Source organism: Phocoena sinus, chromosome 2 (assembly GCF_008692025.1).
Source record: "Phocoena sinus isolate mPhoSin1 chromosome 2, mPhoSin1.pri, whole genome shotgun sequence".
NCBI lineage: Eukaryota > Metazoa > Chordata > Mammalia > Artiodactyla > Phocoenidae > Phocoena > Phocoena sinus.
The window spans coordinates 63,463,749-63,485,918 of record NC_045764.1 but is presented as its reverse complement, the minus strand read 5'-3'; the positions used below and the strand labels follow the sequence as shown (position 1 = coordinate 63,485,918).

Below are 22,170 nucleotides of genomic sequence, written 5' to 3'. Positions count from 1 at the left end.
CCTGGTCAGGTGATCCGCCCCCGCGTGATAACGGGCGCGTCACGTGACCAGAGGCAGCTCTTCATCAGCGACCCCGGAGGACGGATTACCCGTCCCTACAGTCCCGGCGTGAGCCCGGAGCTCCTGTGGCGTGCAGTGGATGGTGCGGGGCATCGGTGATGGTTCAGGTGCAGGCGGTTCACGGGCCTGGTGGAGCAGTAGCTAAATGCACCACCGCAGGTGTCAGGCCTGCGGTCACAGAACTACAAGCGCACCAGAGGGTAGAAGCCCCACGTGGGGAGGCTGAGTGGGCGAGCGAGAAAGAAAGTTTCCCGAATCGCGAACACGGAATAAGGGCTCGCGAGGCCTGCTGGGAAGTACAGGACGTCCCAGGCCCAGGGAACTTAAGAAACAAAAAAATGGAGGCTTAAAAGCACAGCTCCTTTTGATGCTGTAGGTCAGAAAGGGTCTGGAATTAGGTAGTGAGAATGGCTCAGCTAGAGAGGGCATTATAAGATCACAAAAATGGGATCTACTTACGACTGGGGAAAAAATGTGTACTTTCACAGCAAGCTTGAGGCGTCCCATTTCCAGCCTCTAGTGTAGGCTCTTCCTTTAATGGTTGATAATCTCCTAGTAACCGCCCCCAGATCCTCTCCTCGCAGACAAAACTCCGCGAACAGGTAGGTCCTGTACTTACTGCAAGCAGTAAGACATTGCTTGAACTTTGGGTGCAAGTTCGACAATACCCAGAGATAAGACAGGTCTTATACCCAGAGAGAAGTTCTGCAGGGGTTTACATAGAAGTCCGAGAGTCAGGACTTAATTTTGTGGGCAATTGAAAATCAGCCCAAAGATTTGCATTTTAGAAATCTCATGTTGAATAGTCGGATGGATAAGAAACCAGTTAGGCAGAGCTTTTTTTTTTTTTTTTTTTAATTGGAGGTGGAAGATAATAAGACCTTGAACTATAGCAGTGGGAAAGGAAGAGAGCTGTAGATCCAGAAAATAGTGGATCTGCTCAGAAGCAGAGGGGTTAATACACGAGAGGCTTGAGGGCTGATCATTGAGAACACAGTTACTTACTGAGTCAGGGACCCTGTCTTCCTTGCTCATCACTATATTATCAGAGCACAGTACCAGGAGAGAAGTAATTTACATAGAAGAGTCACAAAATGAAGGAACTGGACCCAAATAAGGAGACTGTAAAAATTACTAATGAAAATACTTAGAGATTATTGTTGAGAGAAGATTCCAAACATATTATTCCAGTTATCCTCTCTCTGACAGTATGTCAGACAATCAGAAAAGTAATGAACAACCATTAAAAGTTAAAAAAAATCATCATAATACAAGTAAAGGTTCAGAGCCCAGCATAGAAATAGTAGCAAAGATTAACAGTTATTTAACATTATAAACTCTTTAGATTCGTATATACACAACATTGCCATCAATTTTGACAGTAGATGAATAACAAAAATAATGACACAGATAATATATAGTATATAATATCTGGTTGTTTTCTCTGTTTTTCTGTTTACTAAAGACAGCTTGTTAAATGAATAAAACATGATTTAATTTCCGTTATCTATAGCATCTAATAAAATTACATATCAGAAAAAGAATTCACTGTCAGACAATTTGTCCAGATTTTTGGTTCATAAAGTAGAGTCATCAGTGTAGGAGAGAGGAGGGAATGACTAATTTTGCCTGGGGAAGTCTTTCAAAGAGGAAGTGGCTTGAGCTGGCTTCCAGAACGTGAGTTGGCAGGGAAGGGGAGCATGGGCAAAGCATAGAGGTGTGGATGAAGATGGCATATTGAGCATAGTGTTTTGGGGGATAGCAAGGTGAAAATGTGCCGTGATTATCTCACTTCTACCATATTCCCTTCTCCTTGGAATGCCTTTCCCACCTCCCACTCCCACCACTTACTTGAAGGTCTAAAGTTAAATTTTACCACCCTGTAAATCTCTGACTTCTCACACCTGGGTAAGATCCCATAGCCCTCTGAGCTTATCTCCATCAGAGCACTTACCTCAATATTGTAATTGCCTGTCCATTTGTCCGTATCCCTTAAGTAAAAGTTCCTTAAGGGCAGGTTCTGTGTTCACTGTTGTATTCCTAGCCCTGGGCACAGTGTCTGGCACACAGTAGATTCTTAATAAAGACTTGTTAAATAAGTGAAAGGCCCAGAATATCTCTTCTCCTATTTAGCATCTACTTATCCTTCAGGTCTTAGCCTAGACCAGACCAACAAGTATGTTGTGAATGGAGTACCAGTGTGTTGAGACAGTGACCACCCCCTCCCCTCTATCCTTGGGGCGGCCAGGCAGAGCCTGGGGTAGCTAGACATCCTGGTCAGTCATCTCCAGCCAAGAACAAACACCTGTGTGTGCTCTGATGTGAGAAACTTTGGGAAGCACTTAGACATCTCCTCTAGGATGTTTCTTTATGGCACCCTCATTGCAGCCTCTTTACTTATCCATGTTCTCCACAGACGACATGCTGAATGAGTGGCATCTTTTCCACAGTGGTATCCTTACTGCCTGAGCCAAGAATCTGCACATAGTAAGTGTTCAGCAAATATTTGTTGAATGAATGAGGAAGCATTTGTGTTAAATTTCGAAAGACAGAATTTCATTGTGTAGAGGAAAGAGCAATCCATGGAGAAGGACTGCAGTCTAGAAAGAAAACTCCATCTAACTTGTTCACTTTAAGATCCCCAGGTTCTGGAACAGCACCTGGCACATCATAGTCATTTAATGGATATTTTTGAATGAATAGAATGAAATGGCAAACGAACCTAGGCAGAGATCTCTGAAGAATCTGGAGTGATACCAGGGATGTGAGCAATTCTGTTTTACTAGAACCAATAGTGCATAAAGAGAAATACGGATAAAAATAATTTTAGAAAAACTAAGTTGAAGCTGGGTAATGAAGTAAGGAAAGGAGGAAATTATTGATCAAGGTACTGTGTACTAGATACATGTTATCTTCTTTATCTCTCACAACAACTGTGTGAAATTGAGTATCAGCTACATTTTACAGATGAGGAAGCAGGCTCTGATAATTAAAGTAACTTGACCAAGGCCCCATAGATAGTTGTCAGAACCAGTATTTGGACCCAGGTCTTCTATGCCAAAATCTATTGCTTTTACATCTATCATACTTCCTTGAAAGCTAGTCTGAAGATTGTATTGGGATTTTACTCTTGAGTCTATGGGAAGCTAGTGAAATTTCTTTAGCTGAAGAGTGACAAGACCAGAGCTGAAATTTGCTCAGATTAATCCGTTAACGTATATAGGAGGAATCAAATGGGGAAAGCCGTGTGCAGGTAGATTGGGGCTGAGGCTGTGGTTGAGGTTGAGGCTGAGCCTGTTGGCTCAGAGCTCTCTAAAACAACCTGACCATTCTCACATGCTATGGGCCTCAGGAAATGCAGACCCGAATTCACCTGAGATCGATGGCTTCATTTTTCCTCTTCCACATCGGCTAGCCAGACCAGTGAGACTTAAGCTTTGTTTAATTTGTCAAAGTTTACAAAAGTGGAGATGGTCCAAATTATCTATGCTCCCTGACTCTCTTTAGACCCATCCCAATTCACATGGAGCCATCTCTACCTCTGCTATACCCTGTTACCTCCAGCTCCTCCCATGCTGTTTCCAGAATTACAGAATGCTACCCAATTTACCACTACTAAACATGTACAGCATTCCTTGGGGATACTAAAAATATTTCTGTGTCTAGTTTTTTTTATTTTGAGCCTTATCCCCTCTTCTCTCCTATTTAGTCGTATAATTTTTCTAGCTGTCTTTTCAGGCTTACTCCCTAACTCTTTTTTTTTTTTTTTTTTGGTTGCACCGGGTCTTAGTTGCAGCAGGCAGGCTCCTTAGTTGTGGCTCGTGGGCTCCTTAGTTGCGGTAGGTGGGCTCCTTAGTTGCAGCTTGTGGACTCCTTTGTTGTGGCATATGAACTCTTAATTGCGGCATGCATGTGGGATCTAGTTCCCTGACTAGGGATCGAATCCAGACCCCCTACTTTGAGAGCGTGGAGTCTTAACCACTGTGCCACTGGGGAAGTCCCTCCCTAATTCTTAACAACTTTCCCTAACTCTAGACATACATTTCTTGCAATAATTGGCCTTGTCCTATATCTATCCAACCCTAGCCTACACATAGACTTAAAAAAAAATTTGCCTGGATATTTACACAGGTGGTTTTCTATGGTCAGATAATTAGAAAAACTAAAGCCCTGAGGGAACATTCAGTAGATCTGATGGGACTTCCCTGGCGGTCCAGTGGTTAAGACTCCGTGCTTCCAATGCAGGGGGCTCAGGTTCAATCCCTGGTCAGGGAACTAAGATCCTACATGCCACGCAGCATGGCCAAAAAATTTTAAAAAACAAAACAGATCTGAGCAAAAGGAGTGACAGTGGGAAAGGGGGATATGGGTCAAATGCAGTAATGTTTCAGATACAAAATGACAGAACTCAGCAACTAACTGGGTGAAGTAGGGATGGGGACAAGGGAAAGAGGAGAGAAAAAGGTGTACCAGTCTGGTTTCCCAAGGGAATCATGGTGCCATTAACTGAATACAAAAGGAAGATCCAGTTTTGGAAAAAAAGATAATGAGCTCTGAGACATGCTGCTTTGGAGGAGACGGAAGAACAGCAGAGTTGGAATGTCCAGCAGGGCCAAGGAAATACAGGCTGGGAGCTCAAAAGAGAGCTCTGGGCATCATCTGCTCAAAGATGACAGTTGAGATCATATGAAATAGTCAAGAGAAAAAGGAAGGAAGGCTAAAAATTAGGGGGAAAGAGGACTTTGGTGAGAGAGAAGTTTGTGAGGGACAAAAGGAGCACAGAGGAGGGATGGCAGCTAGTAGAGTAGGCTGAGCTCAGAGATGTAGATTAGGATAAAGGGCTTACCAGATAATTTGACTTGCCTCTTATCTTTAAATACAGGTCTGTCATAAGCCCTCACACTGTCACAATATGTTGATTTTATCTCCATGACATGCCTTTTGCTTGCAAGGAATAGGGACTCATGTTATTTCAGGGAAAAGGAGGTCTACTGAAGTGATACGCGTAACAACCCAAAAATGCAGAAAACCAGACCTCAGAAAGAGCAGAAATCAAGGGCCTGACTACTCATGACTTTTCTGTTCCTCTCTGAATATCTGCTCCTCTGGTCAGTTTTCCTCTTTGCTTGTCAGTTACTTGAACTTCCTTATAATATCTATTCCCTCATGACTTGACATTCATTGCACAAGACCCAAAATTTTCCATGACTTTCTAGCCCCAGGGTCTTCTTATTCTCCTATCTATGCCTCTGGAGACCCCCCACTATCTTCCAAAGCTCTGTGCAAATCAAGATTCTATTAATTTTGGCCGCGCTGTGAGGCATACGGGTTCTTAGTTCCCTGACCAGTGATCAAACCCGGGAACCTGGGGCCCCGGCAGTGAGAGAGCTTAATCCTAACCAATGGACCACCAGGGAATTCCCAAATCAAGATTCTCTTGATCTCCCCAGAAGAACAGAAGAATAGTGCGCATGTTCCGTAATTTAACCAGGTCCCTGTGATGCACATTTAGGTTGCTTCCAAGTTTTCTCAGTTGTAAACAATGCTACAATGACCATTGTAGAGGGTACTGGTTGCCATGCCAACATCTGTTTTCATCCTTTCTCACCAAGAATACTTGGCTTTTCATTTGGAAATTTCATCGACAGTTTGGTAGCTTGGATGAGACTGATATAGCCCCAGGCCCTCCCTGGTTTAAGCCACGTAATCAGGGCTACTTTCCCCACCCCCTCACTATAAACACCTGGAAACATGGGATAAGATTTTACATTCCCACCAATAATGTGTAAAAATGCCCATTTCATTACTCTCTTCCAACATTAGTATTTATCTTTTTATTGCTACTGTTGATGCCTTGAAATTAATTTTTTAGATGTATCTAATAAAATTGACAGATAAGCTCTAGCAAGATAGAAACAGGATACATGACTTCCACATCATTACAGAAAAAGAAGCTGGATCATTCTGGAAAAATAAGAGGTACAGGAGAAGTAACATGAATATATAATTAACCAAAAATACAAAGAATAAGACAGTAGAAATAAGCCCAATCTATCTAAACTATCACCCTATATGTAAATAGGTTAGATCCCCCCATTAAAAGACGAAGACTCTCAAATTGAGCAAAGAACAGTCTAAATGTTGTTGATAAGAGACATTTTAAGTGAAAACGAAATGATGACACTAAAAGAATGGTCTGAGAAGTACCGGAAAAATGAAAACAAAAAAGAGAGCAAGGAAGGCATTTATTAACATGTGAAAAAACCCAAGACACACAGAAGTTAAATGAAACAAAGAAGAATATTTTTAATGATAAAAGGTACAATTCACAAAGAAGAGAGGCATCATAAACCATTAGACACCTAACAAATATATATATATATATATATATAAAGCAAAAACCAGAAGAAATATAAGAGAAAAGCAAAAATTATAATCATAGTGAGACATTTAACATTTCTCTGAGAATATTTTATCAAGTGCAGAGAAAATAAGAATAGGAACATCTTGAATGATATCATTAATAACTTAACTATAATAGGTTTAGAATCTTATATCCCCCACAAATACATTTAAAATTTTGTGTCTCATACGTTGTTATTAAATATCCACAGGACATTTAGAAAAATTGGCAAAAAGGTAAACATTACTTTTTTGAATCTTATAGGACATGTTCTTTGACCATAATGTATCAAAATTAAGGGGGAGAAAAAAATCTAAACATGTAGATATACTTTTAAAATTCTAAATAATTCTTGGGCCAACTATAAAAACAAATACTCCTAGAAGTATATCAGAAGAATAATATATCCTGTCCAAACATATTTTACTACAGGAATGCAAAACTAGTTAAACAATATGAAGTGTATTAAGGCAATGTTTATGTTAAATAGGTTAAAAAGAAAGACCATATTCTAGAGGTTCAGAAGGAATTTGATACAGCTATTCTAAATTAGAAATCTTGATGAAATAGAAATAGAATGAAACTTTTTTAACATGAAAATGAATGTACATATGAAACAAAAAGCAATAGAGTTCATTCCACTAAAGTCAAGAGTAAGATAAGCACGCCCTGTGTCCTTAATAAAACTGTCCAATCAGGGCTTCCCTGGTGGCGCAGTGGTTGAGAGTCCGCCTGCCGATGCAGGGGACATGGTTTTGGGCCCTGGTCCGGGAAGATCCTACGTGCTGCGGAGCAACTAAGGCTGTGCACCACAACTCCTGAGCCTACACTCTAAGAGCCCGCGAGCCACAACTACGACTAGAGACCGTGCTCCACAGCAAGAGAAGCCACCGCAGTGAGAAGCCCACGCACCGCAACAAAGAGTGGCCCCCACTCACCACAACTAGAGAGAGCCTGTGTGCGGCAACGAAGATGCAATGAAGACCCAACACAACCTAAATAAATAAATAAATAAATTTATTTTAAAAAAAAGTGAGTTAATGTATGTAAAGCACCTAGCACAGGTCCTAGTAGATAAGGTTATATAAATAAGCTATAACAATAAAATATTGATTTTATAGATTCCTAGAGGTGAAATTACCAAGACAAAAGATACATTTTTAAGATTCTTGATTTAAAAAAAGATTCTCGATATATGTATCTAATTTTTTTAACTCTTTATTAAAGTATAGCATAAATATAGAACTCTGGTAATCAGTGCCCAGATCAAGAAATAGAACATCTCCAACACCCCAAAAGTCCCTTGCATGTCCCCTCCTAGTCCTTAGTCATTTTTCTCCCAAGGGTATTTCTGACTTCTGACAACACTGATTTGCCAGTTTTGCCCTTCATTTGAGTGGAATCATACATATGTACTCTTTTGTGTCTGGCTTCTTTTGCTCAGCATTACGTTTATGAGATTTATCCATATTTCATGTGCTTGTAGATTACTCATATTGCTGTACAGTATTTCCTTGTATGAATGTACCACAATTTTCCATTCTTCTGCTCTGGGCAACTGCGCAGTTCCCAGTTTGGGGCTATTATAAAAAGTGTTGCTGGGAGCACTATACATGTCTTTTGGTGGACATAAGGACACTTTTCTTTTGCGTACCTACGTACTTTGAAAAGGGCATGTGTTTATTCAGCTCCAGCAGATACTGTCAAGTAGTTTTTCAATGTGATTCTACCAATTTACACTACCAAAAGAAGCGTATGAGAGTTCCAGTTGCTCCACATACTTACCAATACTTTTTCATTTGAGCCATTCTGATGGAAGTGTAGTGATATGGCATTGTGGTTTTAATTTGCATTTCCCTGATGACTAATGAAATTGAGCACCTTTTTATATGTTTATTGCCCATTTTGATGTCTCGCAAAGCATTAATTAAGGACTTCGCTCATTCTCCTAGTAGGTTGTTTTCTTTCCTATTGATTTGTAAGAGTTCTTAATATGTTCTTGCTACAAGCCCTTTGTTAGATATAAACGTTGCAATATCTTACCCCACTCTGTGGATTGTCTTTTTACTCTCTCAATGGTATCTTCCGGTGAACAGAAGTTCTTAAGTTAAGCATAATTCAGTTTATCAAAATTTTCCTTTGTGGTTAATGCTTTTTCATGTCCTGTTTAAATAAGGCTTTGATAGCTAGCCTTTCTTTCTTCCTTCCTTCCTTCCTTCCTTCCTTCCTTCCTTCCTTCCTTCCTTCCTTTCTTGGCTGTGTTGGGTCTTAGTTGTGGCATGTGGACTCTTCGTTGCAGTGCATGGGCTTCTCTCCAGTTGTGGCATGCAGGTTTTCTCTCTCTGGTTGTGGTGCACAGGCTCCAGAGCACGTGGGCTCTGTAATTTGCAGCACGTGGGCTCTCTCGTTGAGGCATCGGGGCTCAGTAGTTGTGGCGCGCAGGCTTAGTTGCCCCGCAGCGTGGGGGATCTTAGTTCCCCGACCAGGGATCTAACCCACGTCCCCTGCATAGGAAGACAGATTCTTTACCACTGGACTGCCAGGGAAGTCCCTTGTGTCCTGTTTAAAAAAAGAAAAATTCTTGGTCTACTTCAAGATCACAAAGATGTTACATTACGTTTTTTCTAACCAAAATTGCTTTTTTTTTTTAGTACCATAAAATTATTTTAATATCTTTTTCTCTATGACTGAGTATACAAAGATAATGGAAGTAATGTATTTTTCTGCTATCAAGATGGGTAGAATATATCAAAATCCACCTATTGAATTTTCTTTAAATAGTCCTCCAAAGCATCCTGAAGAAAGGCAGGAAGTTTTCACTTTCACTTTGTGGAAGGACCTAGCATGCTTTAAGTACAAATATGCCCGGCTAGTAATGACGTATATTATGTCTCTCACATTTTTATCATTGGTTCTTCTGTAGAAAACCCTCTTGTGAAACACCATGTGCTGTATTTGTCAAACACACAAATATCTGAGGGAAGGAACACCGTTTTTCGGCCACTATGATAGGACATTGCTCTTACGTATATGACAATTCTTGTGCTTTTCCAGGGTGACTTGTGGCATGACCTGCACCAAGATCCTTTATACCCAGTACTTCTAGTCTTAAATAAGGAAGAGCACTCTGTGTGTTTTCTGCATAACTGTACAGTTTCTGTGTATTATGATATGCTGTGTCATCCAAACTTTTTTCTCCTTCATCAATGATTTTGAGAAGCCATTTTTTGGTCAGATTATGTCTTTTGACAGCAGCTTCCCATCGACTTTTTCTTCTCAGTCCTTCATGTGGGGCCCTGGCTTTCCATCTTACTGGGGCTCTGTGAAGTCAATCTGGGGCCCAGAAACAGGGCCTGCTCTGCTGGTGTGCAGACCTGCTGTATTTCAATAGCCACAGGCTGATGGGGCGGATTATCACAGTATATTTAGTCCACAGTTTTTTTTTCAAAACTGCATTCACATCAGTCCAATTGTTTTCTCAGAGGCCGAGTCTTTAATCAGCCTGAGCCAGTTCCACATCGAAGGCCCTCAATGCAAGAGCAGAGCTTTGGGATTCTGCAGGGAGCAGCAGGGAACATAAATAGCCATCATGATATTGTTTCTGCAGCATCTCCACACAGTATCATTCTGTGCTCAAAGCATTCGGTCCACTGTCCATGGCCATGCTTCCCCTGGGGCACCACCGGCCTGGAAGCGGAGGTGGTGGCACAGACTGGGGACCCCAAATTGCTTTTTAAAGTAGGTGAATCACAATATACACAGCCATAAGCTGTGAATAAATGCTTGTTTTGTCATATGCATCCCAGGCCCTAGCAAGTTCCAAGCTGGCCTGATCATCTGCCTTTTTGGTAGTGCTGAAATAGGCCTGGGAGTTGAATGGTGCCTGACCCATTCCTTTAATAGCCAGAGGGTTGCATCATTTGCCAAATCAGACACTGTTCACAAAATGACCTCCTTACATCAGTATCATCTCTTTGGTAATGTGCTTGTTTAGTGCTGCTACTAGAGGGGTGAGGGGTGACGCATCCTTTCCATTAACACGAGTATTTCATCTATCTCACGGTGGCCTGTGCCAAGGCCATGCTCAAGCAATCTTGGAAAGACAGTTAAAACATAATAATAGTAGATAGTATTTAGCAAGCACATATTAATTGCTCACCATTGATAGTATATTTATCAATAATATCAATATCCATCAATACTAATATTTATTGTGCAGTTATGAAGGCACTGTGCTAAGAGCGTTATGTGTGTTATCTCATTTCATCTTCACATTAATTCTATGAGACAGGAATGATTATTATCCCAGTTTTAGAAATGAGGGAACTGAAGCTCAGTGAAGTTAAGGAAATTTCCCAAAGGAACTTGACCAGTAAGTGTCGGAACTAAGTAAATGCTCAACCAGGATGGAAACACAGGCCTGTCTGTTCACAGCCTATGTTAGCTCTCTAGCCATACACGTGTATCTAACAGATATGCCATACAAGTCAGTTTGATGCAGCTGCAAAAGTCTTTCTTATAATCATGCCAGTAGGGCTAGAGTATCCCAGCAATTAAAACTTCACAATATAATTGCATAGCATGGCATAAGACTCTTTGTGATCTAGCCCGTACCTCTATACGCAACCCTTAATCCTCATCTTTGATTTTGCACCCAGTAGAACCACCCTGCTTCTAGCGCCCTGAGAACTTCATGGTGTTCATGGCTTTCTGCCTTGAGACATACCATTCTCTTGGTTTCACATTCCCTTCCCCTTGTTTATTTGTCAAATTCCTTTAAAATCCAGCTAAGACATTGTCTTTTCCAGTAAACCTTCCCTAATTTCCCTCTGACAGTGCTAAACGTTCTGTTCTCTGTATCAACCTCTGTATTTAATATAAAAATGCATTGCTCGTTCCTTCATTCAACATTAAATACTATTCTTTTCAGGCAGCAGGCTAAGTACTAGGAGACAGAGAGTCAAGTAACACTTTTGCAGAAGGAAGACTATGTTGCTAAAGCATGGACGTAACCTAGCTAGTCGTTCCCACCAGCTGAAATAAAGAATAGGTTTCAACCAGTTGGGGTGGGTGGGGAGAGCGTATCCTGGGAGAAAAGTGTGATGGGACATTCTGCTTCAGCCCAAACTTAGGAAAACAAGAGTTGGTAATCCAGCCGGGCATTTGTTTGAATCAACGTTCATGCTGTGGAACAGGATGACATCTGTTCAGCATCTTGGACTGATTTTGAGCCCTTGTGGGGAAAGGAGTTAGGACCAATGTTGAGAGAGTTGTTTAAGAAGGAGATTTTGAGATACTCTGGGTGTATGTTTTGCTGCTGTGGAGCCAGGGAAAGGCCAGCCTCTTCACTTCCACACACAACCCAACTCTGCTGTATTATCTTGAGGGGTAGCTTTCCGCACGTTGGCTGGTAGCCCCCTGGGGTAGGGATACTGGCATTTTTACAGGCCCTGTGTCAGCAGTGGCCTTGGCAGAGGCTGTACCCTTGAATGGCTTCATGGGTAGAGGGTATTGAAGAGGGGGAACCAGAGCAAAAAAGGAAAACAAAGGTGGATGCTGAATGAAGGCCTATGGCTGACAGACTGGTTCTTCCACCTATGAGACACACCTGGCGTCTTCCACTTAAAATTGGGGCAAGAACATGAATTCTGGGCTGCTGAGATATATCTATATACATAAATATATTTGTATTTATATATCTTGGTAGATTAAGATCATATAATCTTAAATTATAACCACAAACTATTGAGTCCTGGAGACATCAGTTATCCTTTTTTATTTGCTTTTATCTTTATGTCCCAGGACCTATCACAAAGCCTGACTGACACACAGCAACTGGTGACAAAATATTTGTGGATCTATTTAATAAAGGAGTTAGGAGGAGTCCGAGAAGGAGGGTGAAGAGCATCACACATACATGCACATGCTTAGAACGTGATGATTTCTTCTTGGTCTGACCAGACCCAGAGTATGAAGGAGAAATGGGATCCATAGATCCCAGTTTCCAACCCCTTTGGATTCTGTCTGTGTGTATGAGGACATGCTGAGACAAGTTCCGTGGCAGTTAGAACGTGAACCGACTGCCAAGATGGAGAGGAAGGAGCAATTAATCTTTACCTTCTACTGTCCCAAGGTTCCCAAAGTCAAGGGGTACCGGAAATACCAAAGGGTGAGGAGGTACCCAATTGTAGTTCAGATGGGAAGAAGAGGACTTGTTTAAAGGCGGGTCTAGACAGAGTGTCCTAAAGATAGGGAAAAGATGACCCAGAAATGTTTGTTTTTTATAGAAGGGGTAGGGAAAGCTATCCACCAATCGAACCCACGTGGGGGTACTTGAGGCAGAAAAGAGCAGGAGACCCTGGGGGTCAAGGGTTATCTTTTTGGGTAGGCAATATCTCCCTCATCCCTCATCCTTGTAGCCTACCCTCCCTACCAACCAATATCCGAGTGCCTTGATGCCACCCCAGAGGCTGCAGCAGCATGTGGATCAGACACACACCTACATCCGAATGTTCTGTGGCAGCCTCTGTGGTTTTAGCCTCCTAATGCTGATCTGCATGTCCCCACTGAACTGGGTGCAGTTCCTGGTGATCAACGATGGCCTTGAGCTCTACGCAGGACTCTGGATCTCATGCAACCATGAGCTGTGCTGGAGCCACACACCCAAGCCACCCTGTGAGTGCCACTAAATTGAATGCCACAGGCCCCACAGTTCCAGAGTTTTCTGCCACAATGGCCCTTCATCTTTCTTCCTCCAAGATCTTTTGCCCCTCACCTCTCCAAGTCTAGGAGGGATCTCAGCCAGATTGTGAACATGGCCGTTCTTCTCTTTGGTGTCCTTGGTGTACCCTTTCTCCCTTCTACCCCAGGTTGTTTCCTCTCCCAAATTATGAGTTGATAGTCTCTTTACCCTCTGGGAAGAACTCGTTTGTCATTTATGATCTGTTCCTGTGATGCAAAGAGATTGTTATTCTAATGTGGTTCGCAGAAACAGAAGTGATTGATCATAGCTGGGAGATAGAGCAAAGTGTCTCAACCTCCATCAGATTTAACTTTCAAGGTCAGTTTGTTCTTGTGCTAGCAACAGAAGAGAAGTTCAATGCATGTCAGATATGTAGTATAACAAATGCCAGCTATTTATAGAATAAATTGTCAAATTTTATGTGAATTTAAGTAAATCTGAAGTTGCAACACATAATATTTAAAAGTAAATGTCTAGGGCTAGAAGATACCATATGCATGAGGTTTTTCAACCAGAACTAAGACTTACAGGAAAGCTAAAACTACACTAAAGAGTTTCCCCAACATCTGCAAGAGAAACATTTACACAAAGAACAGGTATTGGGAAAGAAAGCATACATGAGTAAAGTGTTTATTTCACTTCTCAGATAAACAGGAGTCCCAGATTTGGGGGGAGGGGGAACCTAGGCCCAACCCTGAAGTGGAGCATCACTTATTTGGTGTGGGCTCACGCTTTATATTTGGAACTAAGGAGCGGGATCGTAAAGCGAGATCTTCGGAAGAAACTAAAATCAAAGGCAGGCAGAGAATCCAACTGCATCTTCAACTGAAAATAAAAACTAGAGAAAATAATTGCAACAAATATGAAAGATAAAAGGTTAATGGCCTTAATATATATTATATACAAATTATTATTACAAAAAAGACAAATACCCCAATAAATAAATTTTTTGTAAACAATTCACAAAACAGAAACTACAGATATCTAATAAACATGGGGAAAATGACTTTAACCTCAGTCAGCCATTAAAGAATGGCAAATCAAATGAACGATGAGATAGGATTTTTCAGCCATGACATTAAAAGACATTTGTAAATGGTAATACACAATGCTGCACACTCCCATACACACTGAGGACACATAAATAGGAACAACCAAAGCAATATGATTATGTGCATTCAGAGATTTACACTCACTAATTCCATTTCTAGAGAAATGGAGTGAGAGATATAGGCATAAAAATTAAGCTGCGATTATATTTATGTAACCCAGGCTAAACCTCAGGCCTTGAGATTATTGTTTACATCTTTAATGAGTCAGAATCTTGAAATGTTGTCACTTAAAGCAGTTTATTTCTTGGAGCCTTGAATTCACCTTTGAGGCCAGCTGTTAATCGTTTGGAGAATGTCAACTAAGTGAGTCCTTAAGTACACAATTGTAAGTCAAGTATCCACCCTGTTTCCAGTGTTAACTAGTCCTAATTCTAGGGTCAGTAATCAGTCTGCAATACAGATCTCATAAGGAATTCCCCAAATATAATCAGTATGTCCAGGCCTCATCAGCCTGTAACAATAATATGTTATTATTGCCCAAATAGATTATTGCCCAAGTTCAAGAACTTCAAACTTTTACCTACTGGATTGCAAGAATTTAACCCCCTCTCCCACGGAGTCCCCAGTCATTTCTTTTCTTTTTTTTTTTTTTTATAAATTTATTTATTGGCTGCATTGGGTCTTCATTCCTGCGCGGGGGCTTTCTCTATTTTCAGAGAGCGGGGCCTACTGTTTGTTGTGGTGTGCAGGCTTCTCATTGTGGTGGCTTCTCTTGTTGCGGAGCATGGCCTCTAGGCGCAGGGGCTTCAGTAGTTGGAGCACACAGGCTCAATAGCTGTGGCACAAGGGCTTAGTTGCTCTGTGGCATGTGGGATCTTCCCGGACCACGGCTTGAGCCTGTGTCCCTGTCCCCTGCATTGGCAGGTGGATCCTTAACCACTGTGCCACCAGGGAAGCCCCCCAGTCATTTCTGAGACTTTCACTGGGGCTATCTCAAGTGGGCTCAAGTACATGTGTGCTCATGTTCCTCTGTCCTGGACTTACTTCAGGCCATTGTTCCTCTGCCTCTGTCTTCCCCTGGTTCTAGATAACTGATAGCCTCTGTGCCGTAGCTATTGGTAATGGGATGAAGAAAGGATGCGAGTAAAGGACACCGTCCTTCACTTTTACTACTAGGTCACAGCATGGAACAGACCTTTCTGCTAATTTCCCCCATAGCATAGGTGAGATCAGACCATAATGTAAAAGAATGTGTTGCCACAGAGAGTAACTTGAACTGTCCTTTTTGCAGAGTGGGGGGGAAGAAAGCATAGGTCTTTGGTCCAGAGCCAGGACCCCAGGAACCATCACACAATAAACACCCACAGGCTGTGTAGGGATGATTTATTCTGATGTACCAACTGGTTACAAGGGAATCTAAATACTAAGAAAATTTCAAAGCTTCCTCTCCAGGGTTCTGGGTATCCATCCAGGATCTTTTCTATTCTTACTGAGACATACAAGTAAGGCCTTTTATTAATGGGTAAGCTGCTATAAAGATTGCTGTTTAAAAGCTGAAATAGGATTTGCTCTTACAGGAGGTAGAGGCTTGAATTCACCTTTCACACCTTTGTTTTGTTTTGTTACATGAATTTTAAAAGACTATGAAGTCAACCAAATGCAGCTGTTTTAGACTCTGAAGCTAAGTGTTTAGTTCGTTTGCTTAGATAATTTTTTGCGTATCTTTATGACTGGTAGACTTGGTTCCTTTGAGGCACTGCAGATATTTAGTTGTTCCTGTGGACTTGTGAGTGATCTTGTTTGTGGAGTTTTCAGGAGGTGAGCAGCTAAGACTGAGAAGATTGTAAGAAGAACGTGAAGGTCCATTCTTCCCCTCGTGGTAGAAGAAAGACTGGACTGTAACATATCTTAGACAGACGTTGGACTGGATATCTTAGTACTCTTTTGTTTTCTAAATATCAGAACCCATTTGAAATAGCATAAGCTAAAGAGCGAACTTCTTTATAATGACTCAGAAGCATCTCATAGACTCCCAAAGGCAGGAAGTTTTCTGGACCTCAGGGAATTCCAGAAGAGGCTGTGATCTCAGGCAAAGAAAATCAAGCCAGACAGTCACTCAGTCTCTCCAGAGCTCCTTTGTCACTCAACTTTGTTTATGCTTTATTTTATCTCTACAGCTCAGCTTTTCCTGTTTATTAGTATGTAAGTGCCTGAAAAAGGGGATATACCAGGCCAGCTTTAGATCTTCTTGGTTCAAGCAAGCAAAAGAGGAAATTAGCATCAAGCAGTCCCAAATCCAGATATCCAAGGATCAGAGTTAAATTGGTGCCCTTCCTTGGTCCTACTAGCTATAGTCAAGGGATCTATAGGCAAGGATCCAGGGCTCTAGACAGGGACTGCTAAGGCCCATGGGGGACTGGGGGCTCAATACTGCAAAAGATGCCTATCACACTGGGCTTCATGCAGCTCAGTCTAGGCTGATGGTTCTGACTGGCTAATTCTGAATGACCCAGTTTTCAGAAAACGTGCTGCCCTTGGGTTATCATGTTTTAATGTGGCTAACTTGTTGGGGCCACATAGCACCTGACCTCTGTGGGTAGGAGTGTGATTTCTCTTAATGGAAATCACTTATCGATTGTGTTAGCCAGTGATGTGTTCTACAGAACAAAATAAGACTTAAGAGGCAGTTTGTCAACTGGGATAAGCTTGGTACTCTTCTCTCTGGGTTACTTGGAAGATGGACTTGGATTCTTAGACACTGAAGTGCTTAGAGAATTTTCAGTGGTAGGGATGACCTGGCCCTTGTTACATTGAGACAGAAAATAAGCTAGACCAGGAGGCACCCTATAAAGCAGTGGTCCCCAGCCTTTTTGACACCAGAGACCGGTTTCGTGGAAGACAATTTTTCGAGGGGGGGAATGGTTCAGGCGGTAATGTGAGCGATGGGGAGCGGCAGATGAAGCTTCACTTGCTCGTCTGCTGCTCACCACCTGCTGTGTGGCCCGGCTCCTAACAGGTGCCCGGGGATTGGGGACCCCTGCTATAAAGGATATTGAAGATAGTGGCGGATCCGTGGTATCTCAGAAACATACATCTATGTGTAATTGTAAGTTACTCTATTTCTTAAATCTGTAAAACGTTGCTGGGGAAGTCAAGGGAAGGATCTATTCCTTAGGGATATGGTAGCCAAAAGTATGGGTTGGCATGCTCCCTCTTCTGCCAAAGAGAGCAGAGCTCTGGAGCCAAGAGATAGGAGAGAGAAGGAGTGTTGTGGCACTAGGGTAAGGGCATTGGAGCCAAATAACTTTAGCAGACCTGTCCTCAAACACATGTGAGATGGGACCTTGAGAGACTCTCAGGAAAAAAAGGAGATATTTGTGGGGTGTTAAATTCCTGCAGTCCAGTAAATTGGGTCTTGAAATCATTACAGTATGGGAGTTCAGGTAAATGTGACTTCATTTTATAGTCACAGGCTGACAGGGACTGTACACGCCAGATACATTTGAAAGAGAAAAAACAAATAGGAACAAACTCCAACAGCGATAAAATCACTGAGCAAAGTACGTTGATATGATAGACTATCTTGTAGCTATTAAATATGATGTTTACAGCAGGTGATCTGGGAAAAATCTTACCATATAATCCTCTCAAAAATCACGAAATTCAGTATCATATCCACTGTGTACAGAGGATAGAAAAATACCAGAAAGAAGCCAAATAAAATGCTAACAATGGTTGTCTTTGGGTAGTGGGATTGTGGCTGAATTCCTGCTGCTTCTAGGTACTTTTCTAGTCTCTCCAATGCTGATATTGAACATGTATTACTTTTAGAATTAGAATTAGGAACAAGAAAAAGGTTAAATTTGTGTTGCGATGTTAGAGTCACACCTCTTATAAGCTAGTTTACATCTAAGTTAATGTGTTAATGTACCCAGAACTATTTGTATATTACCTTTAGTTCTAAAGTGAAGGTTTTGCCTTCATAGTGAAAAATTCCAAGTATCAATGAAGAGCTGGGAAAGAAGATCCTTATTTGTGCCCTGGTTGCCACATAGCAAGCTCAGCTTCATCCTCTTTCGTCTTCACTCCCTTCTCTAAGACTCTGTCTGGTTTTCTTAAGGAGAGGTCCCCCACTGGACTAACCAGGCCTTTCCTTTCTCCATCTCCTTGGCAGATTACCTCCAATATTCCAGGGCCTTCTTCCTCATCTCTGTCCTCACCATACTTGTTGCTCTTGGCTGGCTCTTCAGAACTTGCCTCCCTAGAAGAGGAAGAATGACTCCTAACTTGGATCTGAAGGTATCCATGCTCAGCTTCATCTCAGGTACAGACCTAGATGGCAGGGTAATACTATGGTAAAATTGTTGAGGGAACATAGTTCCTCTGTGTGGGCTTTCATCCTCTTTTTCTTGTCCCTTTTCTCTTCTTCATTATTACATCAAGTTGCCAGCTACCTGCCTTGTCTTATTGTATAAAACATCCATTAGTGGGCTTCCCTGGTGGCGCAGTGGTTGGGAGTCCGCCTGCCGATGCAGGGGACACGGGTTCGTGCCCCGGGCCGGGAAGATCCCACATGCCGCGGAGCAGCTGGGCCCGTGAGCCATGGCCGCTGAGCCTGCCCGTCCGGAGCCTGTGCTCCGCAACAGGAGAGGCCACAACAGTGAGAGGCCCGCGTACTGCAAAAAAACACAAAAACATCCATTAGTTAACTTATGCCAGGCCCCTTCTCTCTCCCACCTTGGTCAGTCCTTGAATTCTTATCTTCTTTATCCTTTCTATACAATATGGTGTCTGGAAGTAGACGAAGAGTTGGGGGTGGCTGTCGAGGCAGATTGAAGACACTGAGGGATATGACGTATTTTCTTCTGCTCCTAGCCTCCTGCTTGCTCCTCTGCCTCATCCTGTTTCTGGCACAGGTGCACTGGCATTCCAGGGATGCCATGGAATCAGCTCTCCTATGGACCTATCATATTAATTGGGGGAGTGACTTCTTATACATGTTTGCTGGTGAGTCAGTCCCCTCCCTGCTTTATGCTAGAAGGATAGAAGGGGAAATCACTTCTTGGAAGGGAGGTGGAATCTAAGAGAAGTAAAAACACTAGCTGTTCCTGTTAAGAACACTTATACATCAAAAACAGAGTGGTATGGTAAAGAAAGCACGGATTGGGAATTCCCTGGCGGTCCAATGGTTAAGACTCTGTGCTTCCAGTGCAGGGGGTACGGGTTGGATCACAGGTTGGGGAACTAAGATCCTGCGTGCCGCGTGACGTGGCCAAAAAGCATGGATTTTGGAGTCTGAAAAGTTAGAATTAGTAAACTGTTCTACCACTAACTGAGGCACAGACAGGTTGAGTAACTTGCTTAAGACAACACAGAAAGTAGTGAAACTATGATTTGCATCCAGGAGGTTCTAGCTTCGTTCCAACCATGTAAGAAGTACAATAATGAAATGGAAGCACAGAAGGATAATGGAAGCCTGCTGGGGGAAAGAGGGTTGGCTTCACTGAAAAGAGGCATTTTGAGCTGAGTATTTAAAGAATGAGTTAGAATTTTAAAAGCCAAAAGGCCATCTGTCTCTTGAAACTCACCTCGAATTCTTCTCTCCCCCTAGGGATTATCTCCTTCCTCAACCACATAACTTCCAGATCTCCTCCCCTTGATCAAAATGTCACTGCAGTTCCCATAGACAAGTCAAGGCTGGGGATTGGTTCAGTGACTACAGTATCGTCTGCTGAAGATGCTGAGTCAGGGTTTCAGACAGAATCTACACATGAGAAAGAGAAAAAACTATCAAGTACAGAACTGTGATGGTGATGGGATAACCCAACTACTTCCTGTCTTAAAACAGGGGAGGAGAAGCTCACTGAGTAGGGAATGATTGTGCAAATTCGAGGAAGCTCTCCTAATACCATGGCCATATTGCTGAAGGAGAGAGCATTAAAGCTGATGAAATGTCCTTTGTGTATGTTGCATCTAAAATATGTATGGTAGTCATAAAGAAAATAATGGAAACTCACCCGAGAAAAAGTTTCTAAAAGAAAACATCAGTGTTTAGGGTCATTAATGAAAGAAACTAGCAATAGATGCAGTGCGTGGATCAGAGCTCTCTTTGGGCATCAGGGATTTCATAGACCAGAATGGTCAATGTAGAAAAATGTCACCAAATTTTGTTTGAAATTCTCTTTATCGTGTGTGGCTTTGGGAATACCCAGGATGGAAGGCATCTGAATAATATTGTTGAATCTAATTGGCGATCATTACCAGAAATGGAATGAACAACAATGGAGATAACACCTACCACCCAAAGGAGGTGAGAGGTGCTGGGTAGATTCTGGGGAATCCATGACATCCCACATCTTATGAAGATTGTTAATTTGAAAACCTTACAGTCTATTAGGTAAACCAACTGCTTCTCCCTAAGCTAGAGGTTATGTTAACCAAGCACCCATAAACTCTGAAATTCTGTACGAAACTTGTGTATGCTCTTTTCTGTGAAGAGGGCCATACATTCAATCAGATTCTTGATAGGCCTATGACTCTTTTGATTCCTTAGATTATGTTTTACTGAGCAAAATGAGGCTAAAGGACTTGCTTCAGCCTAAGTATATACGTGGACAAAGTTAAAATTTTTTCCATGTTTTGTGTACTGTTTAAGACTGAGTAAGGGTGGGGGAATTCAGGCAATCACATGGATCTTTTGATGGCTAACGATCCCTTTTAAACTTAGACCAGATTCCATGCAGAAGGTCCCTGACCTTCATCTTGTCCTTTATTCCTTTAGTAGCTGCCACTACTCTTTTGTTTGTTGAGGTCCATTCTTCTTCTTCTCAAGCCTGGCAATGGAATGGACTATAGTGTCCAGTTTCACCCCTTGCTGCTCTTAAAGATAAGCCCAGGACTTCCCTGGTGGCGCAGTGGTTAAGAATCCACCTGCCAATGCAGGGGACACGGGTTCGATCCCTGGTCCAGGAAGATCCCACATGCCACGGAGCAACTAAGCCCATACGCCACAGCTACTGAACCTGCACTCTAGAGCCCGCAAGCCACAGCTGCTGAGCCTGTGAGCCACAACTACTGAAGCCTGCACGCCTAGAGCCCGTGCTCTGCAACAAGAGAAGCCACTGCAATGAGAAGCCCATGCACTGCAACAAAGAGTAGCCCCCGCTCACCATAACTAAAGTCTGCGTGCAGCAAAGAAGATCGAACACAGCCAAAAATTTTAAAGCTAAATTAATTAATTTAAAAAAAAGATAAGCCCTGGGATCCTTTTGTTTTAATTTAGAGAGTCACTGGTAACCTTTGTAGAAAACAAACTTAACAGTTCTTATAATCCTGGTCCCTGGTCAGTCATTCCCAAACATTTCCAGATGATGACCAGAAGACTGTTAGGTTAATACTTCTGCTTTTATTCCTAAAGGTAGGAGTTTAGCAGCACATGCATGTGTGCACCCACCCATAGAGACACACACAAAAGCACGTATATACACACACCCCATTTTGACCCTGCCTTAGAAAACCCTTTTCTCCATGTTGGCTCCTTTTCTCCATGTTGGCGATCTTAGTTATTGCAGAGTGACTGGTGTCTCGTTACTTCAAGGGACCTCATTTCCGAGGCTCTTCAGGCTGTTCCTGGGCCTTTGTTTGTTGTAAGAATAGACATGTAGTCAAGTCCAACTCCCCCTCCTCCCATCACCACTCACCTGCTAAGTATACCCCACATATTGACTAATTAAGAACTTACTGAGTTCACAAGAATTATTTATAATTCAGTTTGAATACTATAATTATATGACTAAATTGACAGGGAGCTGAGTACTGATGACTCTTCAGGGAATGGAAGTTTTAAGTGGGGTGAGAAGAAGGAAGCAGGTGTGAATGAGAAGGGAGGATGCTAGGTATTCAGAGAGTAACGA

At 42.2% G+C, this 22,170-nt stretch overlaps 1 protein-coding gene and 1 pseudogene across 4 annotated transcripts; one reads left to right on the top strand and one right to left on the bottom strand.

Moving 5' to 3' along the window:
• The first annotated feature begins 48 nt into the window (after positions 1–48).
• Positions 49–20,712, top strand: TMEM202 (transmembrane protein 202). 4 transcript variants are annotated; one of them, XM_032623112.1, is made up of 5 exons: positions 12,552–12,632; positions 12,883–13,138; positions 18,432–18,581; positions 19,133–19,264; positions 19,869–20,712. In XM_032623112.1, exons 1-5 carry the CDS (start codon positions 12,552–12,554, stop codon positions 20,063–20,065), a joined length of 816 nt encoding a protein of 271 aa, XP_032479003.1. In that variant the 3' UTR covers positions 20,066–20,712. The 4 variants fall into 4 exon arrangements, 1 of the variants encoding a protein (XP_032479003.1); XR_004348516.1 differs by lacking the exons at positions 12,552–12,632; positions 12,883–13,138; positions 18,432–18,581; positions 19,133–19,264 and adding exons at positions 49–167; positions 2,477–2,547 and having other exon boundaries at positions 19,869–19,950; XR_004348514.1 differs by lacking the exons at positions 12,552–12,632; positions 12,883–13,138; positions 18,432–18,581; positions 19,133–19,264 and adding exons at positions 49–662; positions 2,477–2,547 and having other exon boundaries at positions 19,869–19,950.
• Positions 9,130–9,982, bottom strand: LOC116749115 (annotated as a pseudogene).
• Positions 20,713–22,170: the final 1,458 nt, after the last annotated feature.

Excerpts from the sequence above, each read along its gene's own strand:
- TMEM202 (XM_032623112.1), top strand. The coding sequence starts at position 12,552 with ATGGAGAGGAAGGAGCAATTAATCTTTACCTTCTACTGTCCCAAGGTT. Across the intron at positions 12,633-12,882 it reads GGTACCGGAAATACCAAAGG|CCTACCCTCCCTACCAACCA; the intron begins GTGAGGAGGTAC and ends TCATCCTTGTAG. Across the intron at positions 13,139-18,431 it reads CCACACACCCAAGCCACCCT|ATTACCTCCAATATTCCAGG; the intron begins GTGAGTGCCACT and ends TCTCCTTGGCAG.